The sequence below is a fragment of the Esox lucius genome, chromosome 21 (assembly GCF_011004845.1).
Source record: "Esox lucius isolate fEsoLuc1 chromosome 21, fEsoLuc1.pri, whole genome shotgun sequence".
Classification (NCBI taxonomy): Eukaryota; Metazoa; Chordata; class Actinopteri; order Esociformes; family Esocidae; genus Esox; species Esox lucius.
In genome coordinates this window covers 21,044,122-21,070,020 of record NC_047589.1, presented here as the reverse complement: position 1 = coordinate 21,070,020, position 25,899 = coordinate 21,044,122, and the positions used below count along the sequence as shown (strand labels likewise).

At 45.7% G+C, this 25,899-nt stretch overlaps 1 protein-coding gene across 1 annotated transcript in view; it reads right to left on the bottom strand.

The window, feature by feature from the left end:
- Positions 1-25,899, bottom strand: part of kcnh2b (potassium voltage-gated channel, subfamily H (eag-related), member 2b) — a 173,017-nt gene that overhangs the window by 138,088 nt on the left and 9,030 nt on the right. Inside the window, 1 exon segment of the mRNA XM_034289415.1 lies at positions 20,026-20,256. Coding sequence (XP_034145306.1) covers positions 20,026-20,256 — 231 coding nt within the window.

Sequence of the window (25,899 nt, the reverse complement as noted above, 5' to 3'; positions counted from 1 at the left end):
TGGAGGGAGGAAGGGCCTAATGGGATTCTGCCACTAATGGAGTGGCCTTTCTATCCAAATGGTAGGTGCTGCCGGGCAGGGAGACGGCGGAGCCTGCCAGGGGCCGGCTGGAGCCAATATCGTGAGCCGCGTAAATGTGTTATTTGAGATGTGAGGTTGACTGTGGTGGGGAGACAGGGAGCGCTAATAGACTTTCGACACACAGACGGGTGTGTGTTAGTGCGAGGAGAACAAGTGTTTCGTGAGACCGTGTCTGTCTGCATTTCTGTGTGTGTTTGTGCAGGGGGCGTCTGTTTGAACAGGCATGTCGGCGTACAGTATGTCCGCGCGGGACGTGTACACGTAGCCCCACCAGTGTGTGTGCGCACGGCGAAACGTGGCCTTCGGAGCCCTAATTACGGGGACCGAGGGCCAGAGGGGGGCGAGGAGAGGAAAGACACTTCACAGCCCGAGGTGAAAGGGAGAAGAAAACTGTCAGCTAATTACCTGACATTACGGTTCCAGCCGGCTTCTCACCGCGCCGCACCGGAGCGGTCCAGCTTCCACCCCTAACATCACCATAACCCAGACGGAAGTGAAGATAATGAACGGAATGGATGGAGAGCAGAGTGGGGATTGAGTGTGGGGGAGACGCCAGGCCGGACGACAGACGAGGGGTTCTGGAAGAGGAGCAGGATGAGAATAAGGAACGGGAGAGAGGGAGGGATGAGTTGATTTAGTTGAGAGTGGAGTGTGGGGCGTCTTTGATGGATTTAGAGGAGAGGTATGTAAAGAAGACCTGATGTTTCCATGTCTTGTCAGTTTAGACCTGGAGATGGTGGCAGGAGACAGAGCAGCAAAGCCACAGAACTCAAGTTGACCTCCGTTGTCCCCCCCCCCCATCTCAAATAAACACCCACCCAGCCAGCTAACTGCTGAGCAACATCAGCCTCATACAACCAGCCTGATCTTGCAAGCTTAACAAAATGTACAGCATATAGGCTAATACTTCAACACGCACTGAATCATTCAAGACATTTCACAATTTCACAAGATCAGGCAATAAAAACACCTAATAATTAGCACCGAGAGGATGGACTGATTTACACATTCCTGAGAAGGCAGGTTTAAGTCTTCCGGTATGTTTATGATATGAGGGTTTTTCTCCAGCGCTAAGACAGATGAGGAACAGCAGCATCTCACAAAACCATCGCCGGCTTCGATCCATTTTCCTCTATCAGAAACGTCAAATCGAATTTCAACGTCTTGGTGGGACCACATTTTCAAGGGAAATGTCAGTTGACAAAAAGCACATCCGTGTGTGTTTGTATTCTCTTCGGATTTACTTCCAAGCGAATTAGACTCTCAGCCAACCAAGGCTGTGTGACACTAGGACCAGTGTATTAAAAATGAATGGGGAAATCCAGCCGGTCGTAACAGTAAGACATGGTAGGCGGGGAGGGGAAAACCAATTAGATGGTCTCTGCTGCCAGGGCGGAGAATAGGCTCCTAGAGGGTTTCAGCCAGAGTGGAGTTACACAGCCACAATATACAGTGACCGACCAGAGCCCCAGCAGCTGTTCATAACCTGTCTTCCTCGGGGTCGAAGGTCACATGTTTTTCCCCTCTCACCAACCCCTCCTTTCTTCCAGGCCTTCACCAGATACGCCATGTGATTTCAAATCCAGGGCCCCTACTTGACCCTCATGTTTCCGGCCGCTCCGTCTCTCCTTGCCCTCCACTTGAGCGTCCCTTTGACAGACCTGCTGGTGCATGACAAAAGGCTGATACAAGTTACACAGAATAATGCATCTTGGGTACTGAAGGGGACCGTATGGCCGGTGCAGAGCCTTGATTCGGGTTAAACTCTCATTACATGGAAACAATGTGATACTGCGTTTGAATGACAGGTATTGGAACACTGGAATGACATCAATGCCTTGATTTCATGAAATTCATACGGCCTCTGGTTTCAGAAAAGCTTCACACATGAACACGTTTTCACCAGTAATGAGCTGATAGTTATTTAAATTCAACATTGAATATGTACGCGCCTGGCAATGAAAAACCAACCAACGTTGCAACATGCTGAACTATGCAACCATCTACAACCTTTGTCGCGTGAAGAGCCGAAGTCAGCTACTTCAACAAGGCCAGACCAGGACATTGCATTAACAGATCTAATTTCACACACGATTAGAGCAGATTCACTCTGTCCTCCTGGCCTTCATTATGTCCAAACACTCAGACACACAGACACACACGCACACAGAGGCTGGCACCGGTCCAGCCCATTCCAGACATGGCTCGGTTGTGATATAAAGTATTCAACCTGGTCATGAACCTCATGTAGTCAGAGAGCTTCTCCGACCAGTTGCCTCCAGAGCACCAGTTCACCCATGAATGTACAATGGTACACTGCCATTCTTGCACTGAGCCACAAAACTACTGTTATACACTGGAAGAAATATATGTTATATTGTTATCTGGTTAAAAATCGAACCATCCTTAAAATAAGGAACTTTTTTCTTAACAAGCTAAAGCTGTATTAGACAATACTGCTTCGTTTTAGAAAATATGCCTTGAATAGTAATAATTATTTCACTTATTTCAAGCAAATATCTCTTCAAATATAGTTACATTTGCTTCTTTTTTTGTTAAGATTTTTTTTGCAGTGTAGATCTACGTTCCCGGCAGGCTGTACATTTAACAACAATGGGGTGTGATGGTTTTTTGTATAGATCTAGGTGTTCGAGACAGGCTGCGCAACTAGCTACAATGGGGACATTGGACAGGATCACAATTCACAGAAATCCAGCGAATAAAACTGATCAATCATGGCTTGAATGGGAACCCCCCCCCCCCCCACCCCGTTCGATTTGTTCGATTAAATTCAGCTGGATAATTTTTGAAAAGAAAAAAGTGGAAAGGGTAATCCGTTTCACCACAGGTCCAGCCACCTAGCCTGACGGATGGGTGCCATTGAAAGAGACCTGAGGCGAAAAGTTCATATTGACAATTCAGAGAGGGAGAGTGAGAGCCAACATAGGACCATAATGAGAAACATAACTTGGCGGCGGGGCCCAAGGCTGCTTGCATATTTCATGGCCCTCTGCTATGGATGGCTTATTGGCACCCGGGTGATGGATGAGTTTTGGGAGCCGAACACAGATCGGGTTTCAACCGCCATGCTGGTTCTATAGTTACCAGACTGGTGCCCCGGGTCAACAGCAGTTTGGTGGTGTGGCTGTCACTGGGTAATAACGATGGGAAAGTCAAGGTGACTCCCCCTCAAAGTGGACCGGCTGACAGGGGAACATGGCGAGGAGAGGGGGATGGAGGAGAGGAGAGGGGGATGAGGAGAGGGGATGGAGGAGAGGGGGATGTGGAGAGGAGAGGGGGATGAGGAGAGGGGATGGAGGAGAGGAGAGGGGGATGGAGGAGAGGAGAGGGGGATGAGGAGAGGGGATGGAGGAGAGGGGGATGAGAAGAGGAGAGGGGGATGAGGAGAGGGGATGGAGGAGAGGGGGATGAGGAGAGGAGAGGGGGATGAGGAGAGGGGATGGAGGAGAGGAGAGGGGGATGGAGGAGAGGAGAGGGGGATGATGAGAGGGGGATGGAGGAGAAGAGAGGGTGATGAGGAGAGGAGAGGGGGATGGAGGAGAGGGGGATGGAGGAGAGGGGATGGAGGAGAGGAGTGGGGGATGAGAGGAGAGGGGGATGAGAGGAGAGGAGGATGAGATGAGAGGGGGATGAGGAGAGGAGATGGAGGAGAGGGGGATGGAGGAGAGGAGGATAAGAGAAGGGGATGAGGAGAGGGGGATGAGGAGAGGAGAGCAGAAGGGGATTAACAGTGCTATGGGGAATGACCTGGTTGATACCAGAGGTGACATATTTTCGTAACACAGAGAAAACATACTACCCCCAAATGTAATTATATTAGCCATCACCCTGTGTGATATATATAGAACAAAACTAATATGACAGTCAAGTTCCAAGTAAGCATTACATATAATGACCCCGCTGCTTTTCTGTACTATTGGTCTACAGTATATTTCTCTCTTTCCCGTCTCAAACGTCCTCACTCCCAGTTCCCTCCATCAGCCCACTATCAGTCTTATTTTGTGCTGCATTAAGCCTCGGAAAGTCTGGGAGAGATAATGCCAAATAACAGAGTTGCCTTGTGCTATACATAGTTTGACTCTCTCTACAGCATCCACATAAACAGACACCGTCACCATTCAACGAAGGGTTTTGACACTCTTTCCTCGGCCTTATAATAATGACGATTTTTCATCCCGACGCGACACCAACACTTGCTTTTAATTTTTTGCCGTGGCTCCGTGCGTTTGGGGTGCACGTCGTGGCTAGCTGATATTTCACGTCGTCATACGATAAGTAATAACCACCATCTCGTCGGCACATATCACGACGCAAATAGAGTCATTAGGAAGACAGAAAGGGAATAGGTCTGCCACATTACAGCAGAGGCGGTGGGGGTGGCGGATCCAGCAACACAGCCAGCCCCGTAATACGTGTTTCGACACCATTAAATGTGCGGGGCTATTAAACATCCCGCTGGCACTACTTTCAGAACAACGTCAGCACTATCAGTCACCCAGCCAGAAGACATAAGGGACAGACGCCGTAGGAGACGGAGGCAGCACATGGATAAAGTGTCTCATCTTCTGGCCCGGCTGTGTGCTTGTATTGATATGCACCTGATATATTTGCCATTTAGAACAAACATAAAATGCTTGACATTCAGTAATTAGAATGGAAATAGTAGCGGAGTCCAGTGCATACACTCAGTTGGCCTCAATGTCACACTAGTCAAACAGTCACTCGCCCTCAGATGTAAATGGGGCTGTGTCTTCCCTTGACTGTGTACACGCAGCATTTCTATTCCGAACAGAGAGTTCTGATTACGGAATTTAACATGTTCCCACATTGTGTCCGGAATCCCTTTTCCAACACTTAAATGATATCCCAGAAAGTGTTTGTCAACACGAGGCAAAGGAAAAATATTATAACAACACAACAGTAACTTGATGGAAGAAGCTAAACACAAAAGGAAGGCAGAGAGGCTAGCATCTACAGTGCCCTCCAGAATTATTGGCACCTTTGTAAAGCAAAGAAGCATAACGAAAAAATAGGATAGTTTATTAATTTGATTTTACACTTCAAATCTAGCCCAGAACTGTTTACATATTTCCAAGAAACCCAAACTGTCTTTCCAACCCAATTTTAATTTCTTTGACAGTGGAATTCATGTTCAGTGTGAGTTGGACCAGTGAACCAAACATTCACAGGAGACTTGGGGATTCAAACCAATGACCACTCCATTAACGGAACCAATACCCTCACCACTGGGCTATCTTCAACCCGTAAAAGGCACTTCCTGCCTTGGGGGGTAGAGAGAGAGAACGAAAGAGGGAAAGACAGGGATGAATGGAGCTGAAGGTATTAAAAAGCAGAACAGCCAGCGTGTCCTGGGGGGAAAAAACAACATTATTGACCTCTTCAACAACCAGAACGCTGGCAAAACGGAGAGCAGTGGAGGATGTGATCTCTGTGACTTACACCCAGCTTAGAGAGGACTGGACACGCCACAGCTTGGGCCTGCCGGACATCACTATCCAAACAACACAAATGGTCCCCAATATATGAGAAATGCTGCACTAATGTTTGGATAACTAGAATATACTGAATTTGTTGGTCTGTAACATATGTATTCATGTTACAATCTAAATAGATGTTTTGCTGAACTCATGTGGACATCAAACCTGACGACACATGAAAGGATGAGGTCAAAGCAACCATCCTGTGTAGATTAAATATCCCTGTTCCCTTTGTATTCCGTTCCTGAACGCTGATGTTGTGTAGCTCAGTAAACAGAAGCACTGAGCTCCTTAAAGGCTGCAATTTTAAAGTGTTGTGGAAATCTCACAAGCACCCCAGGACTCCTGTTGAAATGCAGATTATCTTTTATTATGAAAACAATTGTTTTGGAGCATCCATTTCACGTGATCTTTTCAGCTGTATAATAAAATGTCTATCATTTGCATAGAATTTTTATTAAGCAAAGCATTTGGGGAAGCTGACTATAATTGGCATATTGAACACAATAGGTTATCATACATGAAATGTACATTTTCATTGGTTAGCCTTTTGCCAAAAATATATGGCAATGACTTTACGTATGTATACTGGACATGATCCCATTTTTATATGAAGCCTGTTTCACGGCTTTCTGCTCCCCTAGTCTAAAGGAAGTGCATTTCATTTACAACACAGTTCACATCTGAATAAAGGAGGCCTTCGCAGGAGCCATAAAGTCTGCCACCACAACAGGTACCCAGCCTTTCCCGAGCAAGTTGCTTATCCGTTTGGCAGTGCGGCTATGACCATGACATTAGTTTGGCATCAGCCATCATTTTAACATTCCGGTTAATCCTGAGACACTGACTTGTGTTCTGACGTGACTCCTGAAGTCAGGGAAGGAAAGGCTGACAGCCCGGGTCAATAAGGCCTCTGCCTCACTGATTTACTGATAATTGTGACACGCTGTAGGGAGAGAGGGATCGAGGACCAGAAGAGAGGGATCGAGGTGAGGGAGGGCCAGAGAGAGGGAGAGGCAAAAAAGGAGCCCAAATAAAGCTGACAGCCTGCACACACACACACTCGCACACGCACACGCGCTAATACACCATTTCCTTACGCGTGTCCTCTGTGGAAAAGGCCCATGGTAATTACGGGGATGAAATGAACACAGCAGTAAATATGACGTCTAGCCTGGGGGCCGTCGATACTAATAAAGACACGACAGCACAACGCTGGACAAAATGACTATTACTGCTGGAACCTCATCTACAGAGAGGACAAGGCTGAATTAATGACGTGAGGACTCCTTGAGACTGCTTATGGGACACACATTACCACATACATTTGTTAATGGATGGGCCCAGGCACGAACACACCCCTAACTGTGACCCCGTAAAATTATATCTTTAGGGGTTCCTCAAATTGAAGCTGTCAAATAACCCTTTGGAAGAACGTTTTGGCAATCGACTCCCTGAAAGAAGGTTTGTGTAATAACTCGTGTGGGTCCTGCTACCTCTCCTTAAGGTTAAGTCTTTCATTTGAAGGCACGTTCTTGTTTTTCTTCCCGTGCTTCTCTCTCTGACACAACATGTCTGGACCCTTCTCTTGCACTCCTCTAATCCCTCCCCCCATCAGCACCCTCCCCATCTCCCCCTCTTTCCATCTCTCCGCCCAACCTTTCTCCTTCTCCCTCTTCCCTCCCTCTCCATCATTCCATCGCTGCATCACCCTCATCTCACCCCCTCCCCTCCTCTACCCCGCGTCTCCCCCCTTTTTCCTCACTCCCTCCATCTCCCCAGTCTCTCGTTCCCTAATGATCATACCATCTTTTCTGTTTCCCTCACGTCTCTTTCCCTCTCTCTGTTCGTATCCGTCTCTGCCTGATGCTTCATCTCTCTGTGTGTGAAGAGAGCGGGTCCGACAACATTTCTACTTCATAGTGCCCTACGAGCCCCACTGACATTCAGCCCCCCAGCGTCAGCTTTAGCCAGGTCAGCACCATCGCTGCTGCCATAACCCCGACCCCCCCACAAACATGGACAAGGACAGATACACAGAGAAACAAACAAACACACGCACAGAGACACAGCATAACACGCATGCTTCTTTCCCATCACTCATTTCCTGACTCGTCGCCACAGAGGATATGCGTGGAGGCTAAAACTGGTGTGTGCATATGTGCATGCATAGAACAGTACGGGTGGCGCTCAGGCTTTGTCACAGATGTGAATAACTGCAGATTGCAGCCATTTCCAGGCTCCAACCTGAACAGGCGGGACATGTCATCAGAAAAATACTCTGTATAATGCTTTGGTCCACTCCAAACTATGGAAGCACTCTGGGAGGCAGTAACACAGTCAATAACGCCCTTCCATATCACCTGTCCACAGAGCTGTGTTATATTGTGACATTTTAAACTGTATTAGGTTGTGGTATAATGTGAACGCAGTCTAATGAAAACAGTATATATAAACACCTATCTATTTTTGGTATAAATTCAGATGCATCCCATAATAGCCAGTTCATTGCATGTTACTGATCAACAAACAACCCAGCAACTCAGGAACATTCTAAGGACACTCAGGTGACCATGAGACAACGTCCTGATGTTTCATTTTTAATTTGGATTCATTTTTGTCTTCAGGGTATTTCTTTAATGTATATTTCCGCTTATTTAACAGCTCATTCGATTCCAAAGCCATTTCCCTCACATGATTGTGCTCCGTGTTTCAAAGGAAAGACGAAGCAGACTTCAAGATGGAATATTATAGTTAAACACTTTGATTTGAGAATGACAGCGGATCTGTGATTGACAGGGAATGATGGACTGATGGTGAAAGGAAATGAGACAATAAGGGTTTTCAAATGAGTCCATTACCCCCCCCCCCCATTCTCCCTCTTCCATATATCTCTCTCTTTCATACACCCTCCCCATTTCACTCTATAGTGCAGAATCTAAGAGTTACTTTTGGTTTGTAATGGGGTGTGCGTGTGTGTGTGTTAATGATTGAGTGTGTGTTTGTGATGGACAGAGTGTGTTTCTGTGTGTGTTAGACGTCACACACCTCAGGGCTGCCTTGTCTTAGCAATACATACCAAGAGTCTATCAAACTCAAATCAAAGAAATAAGCATGACTTTCTGGTGACTTTGTCTCTAGGTTTCACACATATGTTGGCCTAGCTGACAATCCTATGTGGCATGGTCCTGTCCCAGTTAGAGGATTCTCGATATGACGGTCAGTGTGCGTGTGTGTACGTGTGTCAGCTGTGTTTGTGTGTATGTGTGTGTGTGTATGTGTGTATGTGAGTACATTTGTCTACACGTGTGTGTGACCGCAATGTTTCAAGGACAGTAGATAATAGCAGGAATGAAGTGAACTCATTTTATGTTAGTGGCTTTAACCTCTGACCTTGAATATGACCCTGCAGATGAAGATGTGTATACGTGTGTGTGTGTGTGTGGGGGGGGGGGGGGGGGTATTGTGTGTGTTGTTACTATGACAAAACACCAAAGTGTCTCTCCATCAGCTCGATATTTGGACAGTGAGTAGCAGGTGGTGGGCATTCAGACGCGGCCCTCTTCTCCCAAGGACTCTACGTTGACCTTTTGAAAACTGAATGCAGGATGGTCACACGACGAGATGCAGGTACACAGTGGCATTTATTAGAGCCGTTCACGTCTTCTAGATCGCACGTCAAAGTATCTGGCTGTACATGCATGTAAAACGGCTGTACTGCAAGGCCTTGGTCCTAGACCAGGAAGAGGACCAGACGGTGGTGGATGGGAGAAAGAAGGGATGAGGGGAGGTGCATCAGTGGGCCTGCCAGCTGACCTGGAAAAGCCAGTTTACACAAATAACCAGCCTGTGTGCCCAGGAATGGCAAATACGCACTGGGGGGGGGGGGGAAACACAGGGACACTCCCCAACCTGGCTGCACTGCCTGACAGAGACACCACGGGAAGCGTATGTGTGTTGAGGAAAACTGGGTTATTTTTTTCATTCCGCTGAGGGTTTGTTTTGTTTGGCCCTGTGTTCTCTTTCAGGGCTCTGACACTGTACAGTCACCCAGTGTTCTCGTTTCACACAAACACACACACACACACACACACACACACACCCTCCTCATCCTCTCTCTCCCGCTCTCTATGCCACCCCACAAACAATCTACCAACAGATCAGCTCGAATCCCAGAATAACGTGGCCCTCTCCACCTCGCTGCTCTGAATTCCCCAGGGAGGTCATCCAGCGTGGCTGTCAGCTGGCTCCTAGCCCCGGGCATGCATGTCAGGCCCATCTAATCCAGCATGGCGACTGAGTTGTCCTTCAAGGGATGGGGAGGATTTACTGATCAATACGGCATTAAGATAAATGTTGTCTAATAATCAGCAGTACACACTCTGGCAGCTGGACGAGCAAGTCAATAGACCAGGGAATCATAGCCGACATCGTACTCCGGTAAAGAGGTGCCGTGCCGTATCCTGGAAAAAAAAGTGCGATCAATTTTCGTTGACACCACGATTTCAATTGTTTGGCATGCCGAAAGGTATATTAAACAATTAACATTTAGAAGAACACCCACACTGATCACGGACCAAAATTCACTTTGCTCTCATTTGGTTTAGAGTTCTCGAGGGGTAACTGTGGCCAAAGCCTAAACAGGAGCTTGGCAGGCAGGTCTGCTGCTAACACTGACTCACTGGAACGCCCTGCAGTACAACCCGCTACCTCCATACCTCGTAGAGATGCAGTGAGTGGATAACACGCCTCCCACTAGGGGCCTGGCATGGAGATTACGCTTCTTCTTCTGATATACACATAAACACATTCATATACACAGGTGCAAAGTGTAAACACAGCATTTACACACACACACACACAGACAGACACACACACACACACACACCCAAATACACACACAAACACACTACTTCAAACAAAAAGTGAGTTGGAGAGCCAAACAGCAGAACCAGCATTTCTATGGAGAGCAATTGATGTGTTTTTTTTATGGGGATGGTTGTTAGTGACAAAGGCAGCAGGCTACTTTGCATTTCAGTTGAAGATTAAACTTGGACTGAGTGGGGCAGTTGATTTACTGTTTCTATGACTGCAGGACTGATACGCTGGTTATGCAGAATAGGTCAACTATTTAAAAAGTAACTGATGAGCTGGATTTTTACAGCAAGTTAAGTATTTCAGGGATTTTTACCACAACATGGGCAACCCCTAACTGATTGATGTACATGCCACATACATTTTAATGTTGACCATTTCTAAAACCTCCTCCATAGACAGCTCATGGGATTACTGCACCAGTCAACAAGTCATCTTTTGAGGAGATGTTAGAAAAGGCATTGACTAAAATCCACAAATGAGATGTATCACATTAAACGTATATGGTGTGTATTCAAGCTTATGAGTGGTACTGCAGATCCTTGTTATTTCAGGAAGTTGAGAGCAATAACCACATGATGCTGCACTCACGTTCACTCGACCCTGCTCTTCCCAATTGTCCCAGTTACAATTACTTCAAGTGGTTTATGAACTTGGACAAATTGTAGATATTCGTTGTTATTCCCCTTTAATAATACAACTCAAATCTTACAGCTTGTGAGACGGATCAGATTATTTGCATATTCAAAAGAAGTTAGAGGGGAGTATTTGCGTATCTGCAGATGTCATTAGGTGAGGAAACTGAGGCTTCAGAAGAACGCTAGCACACACACACACACACACAAAATGAAAAGAACAACGGCTTGGGCCCACACCCGGGACACAACCCGGACTGTGTCCATGGAGTGATGAATAATCCAACCGCATATCAGACCTGATCATTAATCTTTTGACCTCTCTTGTGGCCTTTGTTAGAAAAGCGTGTGTGTATGAGACAGCGCTAGCCTGTGTGTGTATGGTGAGGACAGAAAGTTAATCTCTGGTGTGTGTACAGTACGTGCCATCATAAAACACATGTGTATGTGTGTGTGCGTGCGTGTGTGTGTGTGTGTGCATGCATATGTTATGTAATATACTGCATGTGTGTATTTGTGGAGGAGAGGTTGCTAAGTGAACCATTGGCATTGCTGGTGTAGCTGTTTGCTTGGGTCTGTGGAGAGAGGAGATAAAACACACACAAACACACAGACACACACACACACACACAGGACATTGAATGGGTAATGAGCCAGACACACAGCTTCTTGTCATGATTCATTATTCGGATGTCAACAACATGAGATTTAACATACACCACAACAAAACCGTGGTGCACAGTCCACTGTGTTGTGGTGCATAGTCCACTGTGTTGTGGTGCATAGTCCACTGTGTTGTGGTGCATAGTCCACTGTGTTGTGGTGCATAGTCCACTGTGTTGTGGTGTGTAGTCCACTGTGTTGTGGTGTGTAGTTGCTTGTTGCTTGATGTAAGATTTCAGCTGCTCAACAGTTCGGGGTCTCCTTTATCGTATTTTTAATTTCATAATGTGCCAAATGTTTTCAATAGGGGATAGGTCTGGACTGCAGGCAGGGCAGTTTTTTGCGCGGGGACTCTTTTACTAGGGAGCCATGGTGTTGTGATACATGCAGAATGTGGTTTGATTGTCTTGTTGAAAAAAGCAAGGCCTTCCCTGAAAAAGACGGCAGCATATGTTGCTCTAAAACCTGTACATATTGTTCAGCATTAATGGTGCTTTCACAGATGTGCAAGTCACCCATGCCATGTACACTAATGCACCCCCATACCATCACGAATGTTGGCATTTCAACAGTGCGCTAAAAACAAGCCGGTTGGACCCTCTCCTCTTTAGTCCAGGAGGACGCGCCATCCAAAAGACAACAGTACAGATTTCCACTTGGCCTCAGTCTATCTTAAATGGGTTTGGGCCGAAAAAGGTTGTGGCAGTTCTGGGTATTGTTTATGTATGGTTACTTCTTTGCATGGTAAAGTTTTAACTTGCATTTGTGGATGCAGCGACATACTGTGTTTACTGACAATGATTTTCGGAAGTGTTCCTGAGCCCATGCAGTGATTTCCACTGAACAATCGTGTCTGTTTTTAATGCAGTGGGCTCGAAAATCACGGCCATCCAACATTGTTTTTCTGCCTTGTCTCTTGCATACAAAGATTTCTTCAGATTCTCTGAATCTTTTAATGATATTCTTATTATTTCCCCGCGCAGTCTTTCACAGAGTGGTGAACTGCTCCCCATCCTCACTTCTGACAGACCCATCCTCTCTGGAATGATCTTTTAATACCCGATCATGTTACTTACCTCTTGCCTATTGACCTACAGTAATTAGTTGTTGTTGTTCCACCGGGTTTAGGTTTTTAGCATTACACTACTTTTCCAGTCTTTTGTTGCCTCTGTCCCAACTTTTTTTAAACGTGTCTTGGCATCAAATTGGCATATATTTTTCAAGAACCAATAAAATTACTCAGTTTCAACATTTGTTGGTTGTTGTACTATTTTCTATTGAATATGGGGTTTAAATGATTTGCACATCATTGCATTTTTGGAAATGGGGGTTGCCTATATGATTTCGATTTTAGTTATCCCAAAAGGCAAACTTTCTTGCAGTAAAAAGAGTACAATTAATTAATTTGCAGACTTTAATAGGCTTATGAACGTGTGTTGTTCACATGGATCTTTTAGGATGACTGGGGTAAAGATTGGCAATGTGTGTTGTGCTGTGCTCTTGCCAAACACTGTTGGCTCACATACTGCACTTCTCAGATGATGAAATTAGGCTATATCTACTTCCAAAAATATTGCTGTTGATGTCCAAATGTTGATCTGGAGACACAAACAGCTTTTTCAGCATGACCTAAACAGCATTGTCAGTACCGCCTAAACATCATCGTCGGTACTGTATAAACAGCATCGTCGTTACAGCCTAAACAGCATTGTCGGTACAGCCTAAACAGCATCGTTGGTACAGCCTAAACAGCATCGTCGGTACAACCTAAACAGCATCGTCGGTACAGCCTAAACAGCATCGTCGATACAACCTAAACAGCATCGTTGGTACAGCCTAAACAGCATCGTCGGGACAACCTAAACAGCATCGTCGGTACAGCCTAAACAGCATCGTCGATACAACCTAAACAGCATCGTTGGTACAGCCTAAACAGCATCGTCTGTATCACGTAAACTCAGCTATCAGCATGTCTAACAGGCACTAATTTGATGCCAGAGCCTTTGGGTGGCAGGAACATTAGGACATATCTGGCGAATCAATGAAAGAAATGAGAAGGACCAGCTGCCTCATCTAGGAGTCTTGATACCTTTACCGAGTTACCATAAAGGAAAAGGGGAAAAAGAGCATATTTTAAAATGAGCCTAGCGTAAGCTAGTCTGCTTAATCTTGTTTTGATGCATTCAATACAGCCATTTAATCAGCAGACATGATAAAAAAACAAGCAATACGCTAGTGTGCCAGGCCAGTGTGCATCAACTTGATTGCCAACTCTCTCCAATTCCACGTTCCCTCACTCAGAAAAACACCTGGGCTGTAATGGTACACGTATTCGCATCCATACCGTACGCTACTGGGGCTATAATGGTTCATGTATGCAGAACCGTACTGTATGCTACCGGGGCAGTCACGTTACACGTATTCGTAACAGTACCTTACGCTACCGGGACTGTAACGGTACATGTATTCGTAACAGTAACTTACGCTACCGGGACTGTAACGGTACACATATTCGTAACAGTACTTTACGCTACCGGGGCTATAACGGTACACGTATTCGTAACAGTAACTTACGCTACCGGGGCTGTAACGGTACACGTATACGTAACAGTACCTTACACTACCGGGCTGTAACGGTACACTTATTCGTAACAGTACCTTACGCTACCAGGGCTGTAACGGTACACGTATACGTAAAAGTACCTTACGCTACCGGGGCTGTAACGGTACATGTATTCGTAACAGTACCTTACGCTACTGGGGCTGTAACGGTACAGTTCCGAATGAGTGTATGCTAACGGTTCAAAAAATTACCTGCATGTCACTACTGCACAAGAAAAAATGCCTACGTAGCTGCTAATACCTCAAACATAATAAAACACACTTAATTGCTTCAGTTGTGATGCTCCAGGGTTGTAGCTCCGGCCATTCACATAGCTGCTAAAAACCTTATGTATTTTTCTGATGATTGTCAGCCTATTGGTGGTAATTCTGTGATGATGAAGATTTTCATTTTGAGAAGACTCTTTTTGTTGCCGTGTTCAGGATTTCTTTGTCCTTAAACACCAAACCGTTAAATGCTCACAAATGTGAAACCATCATCAGGTTATTCAGTAACCATTATGACATTAACAACACCATCACCTAAACACCATTATCATCGCCACCACCTAAACACCATTATCATCGCCACCATGTAAACACCATTATCATCGCCACCACGTAAACACCATTATCATCGCCACCACCTAAACACTGGTACCATCACCCCCACCTGCTACTTTTCAACATACAAAAAAAGTATTCCAAATAGATAAGCAGTACCTTAGATTATATAATGTGCAAAAGTAATTATGAGGATCACTAATTGTGTGGGCAATTCAGGAAGGCGTAGACTGTTAGCGGGGCCTTTAGTGGGAGTATGATGAAGCAGTCTTCATCTCCATAATAAAGAAGGTACTTCAGGGACATTTGTGAATAGTTCCATCGCTACAGCTGCAGGGCAATCTCATGAGGATGACTCTGTTAAAACAGATATGTGATTTGTGTGTCTTTGTCAGCTGTTATAGGAGGGGGGGGGGGATTATGACACACCTCTGAATAGACACTTAAGAAAACGAGATGGGCTATTTATAAGAACCCTTGGTACGCATTCCTAGCCAATCAGGGTTTGCAAGCAGGCAATGAGGAGGGGTCTATCCGGGGATGCCAGAGACACACTAATTACCTCATGTGGCTACCTGTTCGATTCAAATGTCGGGCTTGTGTAAGAGCGGAAAGGGCAGGGTGAGTTTTCATTTTCAACCTCCTTCGGTTGACATATCCAGAACTGGGACAGAGCTGGGAAAGAAAAGGCTCTACAGTCCATAGAAACCAGATCACAGCAACATGAACATAAAGAGGTCAATATTTATCTGAAAGCCAAAGGAACAGGAGCAGACACACAACTCTCCCACTGTACTGTACCCAGCCGCTGGGTCCGCATAAGAGGTGACAGAGATTAGGTAATTGATTAAGTGGCGGTCAGATCCGCGTCAGACAACTGTGCATGAGAGAAGAGGCGATCCATCACGGTGAAGGCTAGGGCCGACGAGCAGCGTAAGATGAATGGAGCCGAGTGCGGTAATACCCCTGCACACACACCCCATTATCCTGCTCCTCCCTTTCTGTCACTTTCCAGTATTGAAGATGCGGGGATCTTTTTCTCCCCCCAGCTCAGGCTTCTGAACTATGATGAGGAACGAGGGATGAGACGCCGCATTTCCATATAATTTGTAACAGGTTCCAAAGTGCGTTGCATTTCGATCGCAACTTCATGTTGAGTTTAGTTGGCAAAGACAAGCCATGATTCATTGACCTATCAGAGGTGAGAGATTGTCCCCCGAAAGTGCATAATAACTCAGTCGTAAGACTGTCAGGCCCTGAAGGGGAAGAGAGCTGGAGAGATGAGAGGGCGGACCCAAGGGACCGACTGGGACTCCCTGATGTGTTACTCCAATCAAATGGGACCTGGGTAAGCCTGGCAATGCAGAGAGAGCCTCTTGAAGGTCTCCTTGGCAACAGTATAAACATACTGTTCCTTCTGGTGTAACACCCCCGACAAAACAGCTCGACAGAATAACAGCAGCTACATTTTATCAGAGATTGACTAGACAGATAATCTTCACTGGTAATCCATAAAAAATTCTAACAGGCACATTCTTGTGTGACCAAATCCGTAATTACCCTGTTTTGCCTTTGTAGCATAAAAGGAGTCTGTTTCTGCACACCATCCAGAGACGAAAAAAATCCAAATGACTTTGTTTTGTACGACACCCATTTGAGTGTCACCTACACGACTGTAATGGAAGTATAATATGCAGAGAGGGAGAGTGCAACAAAGGTTTATTTTGAGGTTGTCAGTTTCCAGAGAGGATATGTGCTTTGGTACTTTGTGTCCACATAGGTCCAGCCGCATCAGAGACAGAGATAGCCACTGTCAACACTCTTCCAGAATGCTTATCACTCACTAGAGCATATACAGAAAACAAACATTGAACTGTTCCAGCTAAATGTTATCTTTAGCTTTTGTGTGTACACACTGAAAATAGCAGAGATTTTTAAAACTTCTTAATGCCAAATATTATGTCATCCTATTATTATATTTCAGACACCAATTAGGTTCCTGAGAGCCACATGCAGAATGCTAGCTCTGCAATGACTACCAGTAGTAATCCTGCTATTCTACCCATTTTGACATGAGGGAGAAGATATTCTGCCTTAATGCAAATTTCCTGCAATTCTACACATTCTTCCAGGGCTTATGTCTTGTGTATATAATGTCCATCATTTTGGGCTCCTAACAAGATCTTGGTTGGAGGCATGCCTGCATGTGGCCAGTAATAATTGGGTTGTGGGGTCCCTGGAGGCCAGTTGGGGCCCCAGTGCATTGGCCTGGCATGCTGGTCAGCAACAAGGCACAGATTACCACTGGTGTACAGATTGAGGCAGGCAGGGCAAAAGCTATTTGCATATAGATTAATAAATATGATTTTCAATAGAAGTGGACAGGAATGAAGGGAAGATTGATTAAGATTTTTCCAAACTCATGTTCTGTAGGTCTATTAAAACTGGTCTTTAAAAACAAAAACCCCTTCTCTAGAGAGTCAGCACACACCCACACACTCCGTACTCAGGCACACACAGTAGTATTAGGAGGCGCTTCTTCATCCATTGCAGGCCAAGGGGGAAGTTGTGTATAAAGTCAAAACAGATAACTCTGAGTCTAAACAGTGAAAAGTCTGGTTGGTGGACCTGGGGCAGACCAGCTGAGAGGAAACATCTGGCACCATGGGGCTTTCTGCTACTCTGCTGCTGCTAGCTGTCCTCTGAAATCAGAGGAGATGGAGAGGACAGGGAGAAGAGGGGGAGAGGAGAGGGAGATGCTGAGTGGAGGGAGCGGAGAAAAAACTGTCATACCTCGGCCCTCTCTCTCACCATCATTCTCTTTCTCAATCTTTATTCTTTATAACCCTTACATATACCCTATGGATATTTACAGTATCTCACAAAAGTGAGTACACCCCTCCCATTTTTGTAAATATTTGATTATATCATTTCAATTGACAACACTGAAGAAATGACACTTTGCTACAATGTAAAGTAGTGAGTGTACAGCTTGTATAACAGTGTAAATTTGTTGTCCCCTCAAAATAACACAACGCACAGGCATTAATGTCTATACAGCTGGCAACAAAAGTGAGCACACACCTAAGAGAAAATGTCCAAATCGGGTCCAAAGTGTCAATATTTTGTGTGGCCCCCATTATTTTCCAGCAATGCCTTAACCCTCCTGGGCATGGAGTTCACCAGAGCTTCACAGGTTGCCACTGGAGTCCTCTTCTACTCCTCCATGACGACTTCACAGAGCTGGTGGATGTTAGGGGTCGTTATCATGTTGGAATACTGCCCTGCGGCTCAGTCTCCGAAAGGAGGGGATCATGCTCTGCTTAAGTATGTCACAGTACATGTTGGCATTCATTGTTCCCTCAATGATCTGTAGCTCCCCAGTGCCGGCAGCACTCATGCAGCCCCAGACCATGACACTCCCACCACCATGCTTGACTGTAGGCAAGACACACTCGTCATTGTACTCCTCACCTGGTTGCCACCACACACGCTTGAAACCATCTGCACCAAATAAATGTATCTTGGCCTCATCAGACCACAGGACATGGTTCCAGTAATCCATGTCCTTAGTCTGCTTGTCTTCAGTAAACTGTTTGCGGGCTTTCTTGTGCATCATCTTTAGAAGAGGCTTCCTTCTGGGATGACAGCCATGCAGACCAATTTGGTGTATGGTCTGAGCACTGACAGGCTGACCCCCACGCCTTCAACCTCTGCAGCAATGCTGGCAGCACTCATGCATCTATTTCCCAAAGACAACCTCTGGATATGACGCTGAGCACATGCACTCAGCTTCTTTGGTCGACCATGGCGAGGCCTGTTCTGAGTGGAACCTGTCCTGTTAAACCGCTGTATGGTCTTGGACACCGTGCTGCAGCTCAGTTTCAGGGTCTTGGCAATCTTCTTATAGCCTAGGCCATCTTTATGTAGAGCAACAATTATTTTGTTCAGATCCTCAGAGAGTTCTTTGCCATGAGGTGCCATGTTAAACCTCCAGTGACCAGTATGAGGGAGTGTGAGATCGATAACACCAAATTTAACACACCTGCTCCCTATTCACACCTGAAACACTAACGAGTCACATGATACCGGGGAGGGAAAATGGCTAATTGGGCCCAATTTGGGGTGTACTCACTTTTGTTTCCAGCAGTTTAATGGCTGTGTGTTGAGTTATTTTGAGGGGACAGCAAATCCATAGTTATTAAAGTTATACAAGCTGTACACTCAATACTTTACATTGTAGCAAAGTGTCATTTCTACAGTGTTGTCACATAAAAAGATATAATCAAATATTTGCAAAAATGTGAGGGGTGTACTCAGTTTTGTGAGATACTGTATATACACAGAAACACACATATCTAAGTATATATACCAACTAAGGCCACTCTCCTCCTAATGGCACTATGGAACAGAGAAATGACACCCACCACTTCCCACACCTGTCCCCATTTACTCAGTACCACTCTTTATCAGTCCTACCTCCTCAAATCCTCTTCCCGCAGGCGGAAAATGTCAGGCACGTCCCCCAGATCTCCCCCAGTGCACGCAGCACTATTAGGATAACAGCCTTCTATTACCTAGAGGGATTGAGTGTGACTGGCCATCCGCCCAGGACCTGATAGACCAGGGAGCAAGACTCATTCCCAGAGACATTCCTCCCGAGTGCTTCCCCGTATGACCTTATAAACCATGATGACTGACAGTGACCACTGATCCGACAATGCGGGGGGGGGGGGGGGGGGGGGGGGGGCATGCCAAGAGAGTTGTAGAGACAAGACACTGCGCAGTGGTACCAGATGGTTTATCAAAACGCTTGATTTTAAGGTTAAAATAAAGCCAGACACAGACTAAAAAAATTGTTGTCCGTCCCTCCACCGCCAAACACACATAACGTTTTCCGAACATTGTCACACTGGTTCTGCAACAGCAGTAACAACAAGTTAGTAGTTGATGCAGAGCTGCAGCACACTCACACACACGCACGCACGCACGCACACATGCACACGCTAACAGATTCGGTAATTGCCTTTAACTTCACCACCCGCTACTGACACATACAGACTCACGCGCACTGCGTATTGTCCTACCGTCCTTCCTGTAGAGGTTGATCTCCACCTTCCTCTCCTCCGAGCCCAGCAGTGCTTGGGCCACCTGGGCGATGGCCAGCCGACTGGTGTAAGGGCCATACAGGAAGTTACACGTGCAGGGCTTCTGCATGATCTCGGCCCGCGAGTAGCCGCACATGGCGCAGAAGCCATCGTTGCAGAATATGATGGCACAGTTCTCCACCCGGGCATTGGCGATGACGAACTTACGACCTGGGGAGACAAGAGATAGAGGATTGGGATGACGGAAAGCTACTGTGTTTCTGAGCCTGGGTACACTTGTGTGGTCTGTGTGTGAATGTCTGCTGGCAAAACACTAAGTATGTGGCCCATGTCCTTTGTGTTTTACTGGCCCAACATACGCACAAAACGGCCGTTATCTTGAGTATCTGGCGCAGTTCTGGCCCACATGCACCAACACAGGCTGGTGATGTACTGATATGGCCCAGAATTGATTGCTACCTGGGGTGTTTTTATATCTTGTTGGGATCATAAAATGGAATCTCCATATTCCCTTACCATAACCTAATCCTAATCCTATCACTAACACTTGACCTCAAGCATAAACTCAAACTCCAAAGCAGTTCCACTCAGAGGCCCTGGTATTTTCCTGTGGAGTCTGCTTTAGGTGCAGCAGCCTTCCATAATGTATGTTATACTGAACACTCCCTGCCCCTAAGAAGCACAAGAGCTTCAAGAGGTCCAATCCTTCAGTCTCTACTCCTGCCCTCTCTTGGTACATAAACATTCTTCAGTACAGATACAAGGGAGAGATTGATGGAGGACCAATGATGCAGTTAACATCCCACCATAACCTTGGTTATCATGCTACAGCTAGCATCTCACCACAACCTTGGGTATCATGCTACAGCTAACATCTCACCATAACCTTGGCTATCATGCTACAGCTAGCATCCCACCATAACCTCAGCTATCATTCTGCAGCTAACAACCTACTGTAAACTTGGCTATCATTCTGCAGCTAGCACCTCACCATAACCTTGGCTATCGACCTGCAGATGGGATCTCACCATAACCTTGGCTATCGTTCTGCAGATAGCATCTCACCATAACCATGGCTATTATGCTATGTGTTTGTGTTTGAAGGTAGAATTCAGTAGGTACTGCTCATTGCTTTTTCTGCACCACTGACAAGCTAAAACTATTGACAAATGACTGCCCAGGATAGCTTAAAACAAATCTGAAGGCCGCTAACACGGACATTTGGACAAAGTACCATTGCTATTCTCTGAAATATCAGGGCATTAATTCTGCTCTCTTCAGATGACAATCGACTTAATAAAAAGGGAATTTGTGAGTAAGCTTTAACACTGTGAGTGTATGCTAGGGACCTTTTGAAGAAGGAAGTTGTGGCTTGTTTGCATTTGGTGGCTGAGACATAAGTACATTGGGGAATAATTGTGCTTGTGTCGTGAGTGAAACACGCTGCAACAGATCGCTTGGATGCATTGCTGTCTTAACAGAAGCTGTTGCAGAAAAATATTCTTACATGATAAAGTGGAGTAGCATACAATGCACAAAGATTTTCCTCACAGAAATTGACTTTTGTTCAACACAACAACCTAGGTAGAGCTTGATCACAATGCATTCCAACATAAGAAGCTGAACTCACAAATGTTTTAAACTGGGATATTGCAACTAATATTGCCACAAAGGAATTCAATTTCACTAAGACAAAAGCTTGTCTTAATTTAGTTACTGGGTTAAAAATATATTACTGAACAAAAGTCTAAATCCAAAAGGCAATAGCCACATAATGGCACAAAGATGGATGACTGGCATGGATCAATTATCAAGCCTTATATTGGCTCACTGTCTGTATTATTACAATATCAAACTGTGATGTGCTTGTGTGTACTGTGTTTGTTGGTGTGTGTTATAATTCCTGACAAGCCCCATGCATCGTCTGTTCTTTAAACCTGTTCCAGAGCCATATGTTCCCTACCGTTCTGAAAGCTGCAACAACAGAAGCAAACATAACAACACATCTCCTCTTGTTCTTATTCACACACACACACAGCCACAGACACCTCCCGGGCCTCGCACCACCAGCTGTTCCTGTCTGAAGACAGAGCCACCAGACACAAAAACGCTGCTGCTCTTGCACTCATGTTCTACCTCTCACTATTTTCAGTTTCGGCCACTCTTGCTTTCTCTCTGCCTCACTGTCTTGCTCACCCTCTTTCTCTTTTTTTTTTTTAAACATTCTGTATTTCTTTCTTACTCACCGTTTCCTCTTATACGCTCCCTTTCTCAATTTCTTTCTCTCTGTCTGGCTCTCTTCATCCGTCTCTCTCTATAGCCTTAACACAGAGATACCACGAACAACATCTTCCGCCCATTAGGAACAGAGAGCAATGACAAAACATTTTAAGGCCCTGGCCAAATCCCATCTACAACGATGCCGAGCAGGTACCCTAAACTATGCTTGAATGGAGCTTCCCCTCGAAACTTCCTTTAGAAAATTGTCAAACATGAAATCTCAGCTCATACTTCGGGCTCACAAATAAACCTAAAACCTATTACAGTGAATGTTGAGAGTAAATTGCATTTCACTGGTAGCGATGTTTTTGAAAGACCGTCTAGCTGTTGTCATTTGCCATCAGCACAGGGTTGGCCCTGGTTCTCTGGATGGGAGACCAGATTCCACTGGAAGTGTTGTTGGAGGACCAGCAGGAGAGACTGGCGTAAGGAGATTCCAATGCCCCAGGGCAGTGAAGGGGACATTGTAGGGTGCATTCTTTAGGATAGACCATTAAAGAACCAATTCCACTTATAGTTGGTGTCCCGTCTATATTTCCACCCTCATAACATCATGGCCACCAACTCCAACTGACTGATTCACTCCAACCCCCCAACTATTCCCCAGGACGTTGCTGTAAAACAGAATATGTTCTCAGATCTCTTTCATAACCACTGCTGACTAATAATTCCAGCTTCTGCGTTGTCCTGGTTACTGTCCCCCCACATGACTGTATGTATGTGTATTCGGTACAGGTTGTGACCTAAGGTTGGATATGTGATGACGTGTTGACATGTTAAGTACCAATGGCAAAGTGAATTACAGTAAATATGTATGTCTGGAGGAAGGATCACGTCAACATTCAGACATCCTGCCATAGTGGCGTACACTCATATATACAGTTCACACAGTACGCTGACAGGCAAACACACAGACACTCACACACATTCTCTCTCACACAGAGAGCATGGTTTATTTTCCCCCTTCAGAACTGCACTAACATGGGAATCAAGGTGTTTTAGGAGGGAAAGGAAAGGACAACGTGGTCCTGTCCTGGGATGCTCCTGTCCTGTATTAAAAGCAGACTCTGTTGGGTTTTGTTTGGCTGCAGGTTGCCTCTGGGGTCAGTACGTATCAAACACCTCCTAATGAGGCCCTGGCTGCCAGATATCGGCTGATTAAAGATAAGCCAGTGGAATTCACTGGGAAAGAAAGCGACAGCATTTCAAGCTTTACACACACACACGCACACACGCACAAACGTACACACACGCACACACATGCACGCACGCACACCCACACACACAGCCTTGGTTTCTGCCCATTCAGTTGGTGCAGCGTCACAGTGTGGCAGAGGAATATGTTACGACAAAGAGGAGTCCAAAGAACCGTGTTCGTGTCACATGCCATGTTCCCAGACGCCATTGGCCCAATTTTGATACAGACTTCTACATATTTGCCAGATGGTGGCGCTATCACGAGCATCAGAAAACGCTAACCTCAGAAAGTAAAAGAAAAACAGACTCAAGGAAACATAAGGTCTACTGTGAGGGATTCGTTTTGGCAGCGCCCATCAATGCATCCTGATGAGAGTCTTGGTTGAATGAGGTCGTTAACCCTCAGAAAGTTCTTTCCTCTTAATGTCCAATTCGTACGAAGCTAATAAAAATAAAAAAAACATGGTTAAACATGTTCATAGATGGATAATTTAGTAATTTGATTTGTAATATTCATATCAGCTATAGCTGGTGTATATCAGAGGTGGTACGTAGCTGGTAGCCCAAATAGCTCAGCTGTGAAAGTCAAGATTTTGTAAAAAGACGAATTCAGAGGTCACAGGAGTCCCGTGATGATATCTGATTGCATGAAGCGAGTGAATGTCACAGGTGAGAACAAACCCAGACAGTTGTGAACTAACCATGGTCAGCACCTCTTCCCCCTCAGGGGCTGTAAGGGTCTAGCATGAGCTATTAGCTATCAACCAAGACCCAAACAGCCAGGTGTATCAACGGGACGGAGCTCCCTGTCAGCCAAGACCCAAACAGCCAGGTGTATCAAAGGGACGGAGCTCCCTGTCACCCAAGACCCAAACAGCCAGGTGTATCAAAGGGACGGAGCTCCCTGTCACCCAAGACCCAAACAGCCAGTTGTATCACAGGGGGGCCGAGCTCCCTGTCAGCCAAGACCCAAACAGCCAGTTGTATCACAGGGGGGCCGAGCTCCCTGTCAGCCAAGACCCAAACAGCCAGGTGTATCACAGGGGGACCGAGCTCCCTGTCAGCCAAGACCCAAACAGCCAGGTGTATCAACGGGACGGAGCTCCCTGTCAGCCAAGACCCAAACAGCCAGGTGTATCAAAGGGACGGAGCTCCCTGTCACCCAAGACCCAAACAGCCAGTTGTATCACAGGGGGGCCGAGCTCCCTGTCAGCCAAGACCCAAACAGCCAGATGTATCACAGGGGGGCCGAGCTCCCTGTCAGCCAAGACCCAAACAGCCAGGTGTATCACAGGGGGGCCGAGCTCCCTGTCAGGCAAGACCTCTAAACCAGGCAGTGTCAGAGAAAGGCCCTAAAAATAGTAAATGACACCAGCCACCCACGCCAATGACTATTCTCTATACTACCACGGCCTCAAGTCTGCAACTGACCCGTACAGCTCCAACCCCCAAGCCATTAGACTGTTAAACAACACTGCCAAATGATTACATAATCGCTACACAGCTACCTGCATCTGACTCCTTTTCTGCACTCACTTTAGTATTGACAATTCCCCACACACACTAGACTTTACCCACACACACACACACACACACACACACACCCTAGTTACTGCTGCTACCAGTAACTATGTGTCTAAACCTAAAAAAAAAAGTTCCCCCGTACTGACTGAGTACTGATCCACCCTGTAAAGGGTTATTCATATAAATTATTTTTATTTCTTAATTTTCTTTTTATTCATATTCCTGCGTATATACCCACCGAAAGACCATTAAAAAACTAACTTTCCGTTACTGGATGGTGGAGAGTTGATTAGAATGCTAGCTGCTGTTGATGCAATTCACCTAATTTCCAAATACGGATTTAAAAAATGTTTGAAATCCATATTGACGATTCATCTGTTAATGAACCTGAACAAATTTTTGTTACGCCAATCGGGCGAAGATCTTACATAATCTCACCTAACTGCTGAACCAGAGCTGAGAGACGACATCGTGAAACATTACTCCCTTGAATTCCCGGGCATGTTACATTTTTACAATCAATCTCCTATTTTATGGGCCATTTCTCAATGAAGTGGCAGGGGCCAAAGTGAGCCACTTGTCTGAACTCCCTAAATGAGGTTATGCAGATTTATGCAAAGTAGTTTAATTCGGAAGACATCGGGGAGGCCTCTAGTCTTTAAAATGTTAGTATTTTCTAGATGAGTTGGCACAGAGCAGACGAGCACATAGCCGAAGGGCTTCAGGGAAAACCAACGAAAGTCAGTGGAACAGTCAGTATGCCATCAAAGAGAGACAGAGAGAGAAAGGAGTGAGGGACAGAGATGGAAAGAGGAGAAACATAGAAAAAGGACAGACAGAGACAGAGGACAA